Source organism: Manacus vitellinus, unplaced genomic scaffold (genome assembly GCF_001715985.3).
Source record: "Manacus vitellinus isolate BGI_N305 unplaced genomic scaffold, ASM171598v3 scaffold_160_pilon, whole genome shotgun sequence".
NCBI lineage: Eukaryota > Metazoa > Chordata > Aves > Passeriformes > Pipridae > Manacus > Manacus vitellinus.
Genome location: NW_021939129.1, coordinates 5,361 through 6,732, shown reverse-complemented (window position 1 = coordinate 6,732; position 1,372 = coordinate 5,361). Strand labels below are relative to the sequence as shown.

The window sequence follows — 1,372 nt, the reverse complement described above, 5'->3', positions numbered from 1 at the left end:
AACCACCAGGCTGACCCCCTCCAACTCATCATCATCATCATCATCTTTGTGGCAGGATAGACCCACCCCGAGAAGACCTAAAATCCAACCAGCTGTCAGAGTCAGGGTGTTGTCTTGGTGTTAATTATGCTAAAACCGTCCTGGTTCATCAATTTGAATACACACCCTGCTTTTTGAAGTCTGGTTTGACAGATAAGCTGGTGGCTGGCCTGGAAAGGTGTGACTGGCAGTCAACCACTTTATCCTAGAAAAGCCCAGTCAGGTTCCTCTGACATAACCCTTTTGGGGTGGATGTGTGGAGGTTCCTCCCTTGGCTGGGGATGCCCTGCAGGGTCACTCCTCGGGGTTGAGAGCAGAGATCTCCCCTGGTCTGGGTCAGACCTCTACTTAATAATTATTTCTTTTTGCCAGCTTTAATATAACTGCTTCAACAATTGCTTTGTTACAGTGCACTGTACTACTTCATATACTCTACCAGTAGAGTATAATATTATACTCTATATTATACTGGACTATATTATACTGTATTATACTCTACTAGTAGATTGTTAGTGTTCATATCATGTGATGAATAGTTCTGACTGAGATCTTTTGACTGATCATTTGTATAAAACAAATCACTCATTTTTAGAAAAAAAAACACCACACCTTAAAACCCACGGGAAAAAAGCAGCTCCACCACAACCTCCAAACTCCTTAAATCTAAACCACTCACACGACCCCAGGCTAAGGTTGGGATCCCAGGCTGAGGCTGGGTTTAGCTGCACCGAGACCCCTCCCTGAGAAGGGATTCCTGCCCATGCCTCGAGACTCACCGGCGAGGCTTTGCTTTTCTACCACCTCTGCCTGAGCCTCGCGCTCCCACCCCGGCCCTGGCGCGGGCTCACCGTGCACCCGTCCTCCAGGACGCTGTAGGTGAACCTGCTGTTGCCCTCGGCGCGGATCTCCACGTCGTTGGAGCCCTGGATGAGCAGGGCTTTCTTCAGGTTGCCCGTGTCCTCGTCCAGGTAGGCCACGCTGTTCTTGCAGTGGTAGGTGACGTTCTGGGAGCCCTCGGTGGACAGGAGGCGCAGGAAGGTCATCTGGATGTTGGCGGTGTTGGGGGCCAGGTCTTCGTCACCGTAGCTGAACTGGAGGGGGGGAGGAGGGACATTGGAGCCCTTGAGGGTGTTGCAATGGCGCTGCTTTGAGGGGCCTCCTGTAATTTGCCTCCTCGGGTGGCTGCAGACGTCCCACCCCAACTGCCCCCAGCCCAAGCTTTCAATGCAATGCTCTGGGTCAGCCAGTGCCTCGTGTGACACCTGTCAGCTTCACCCCAAGGAAGGACACCCCAACCCTCCAACTGGGCACCCCCTGCTCAACCTCCATCCCC

At 52.3% G+C, this 1,372-nt stretch overlaps 1 protein-coding gene across 1 annotated transcript in view; it reads right to left on the bottom strand.

Moving 5' to 3' along the window:
- Nucleotides 1-833: 833 nt before the first annotated feature.
- Nucleotides 834-1,372, bottom strand: part of LOC103767085 (collagen alpha-1(II) chain) — a gene marked incomplete at its 5' end in the record, with an annotated part of 5,062 nt that continues 4,523 nt past the window's right edge. Inside the window, one exon of the mRNA XM_029958619.1 lies at nt 834-1,130. Within this exon, the coding sequence (XP_029814479.1) occupies nt 834-1,130 (297 nt within the window). The remainder of the gene's footprint in view (nt 1,131-1,372) is intronic.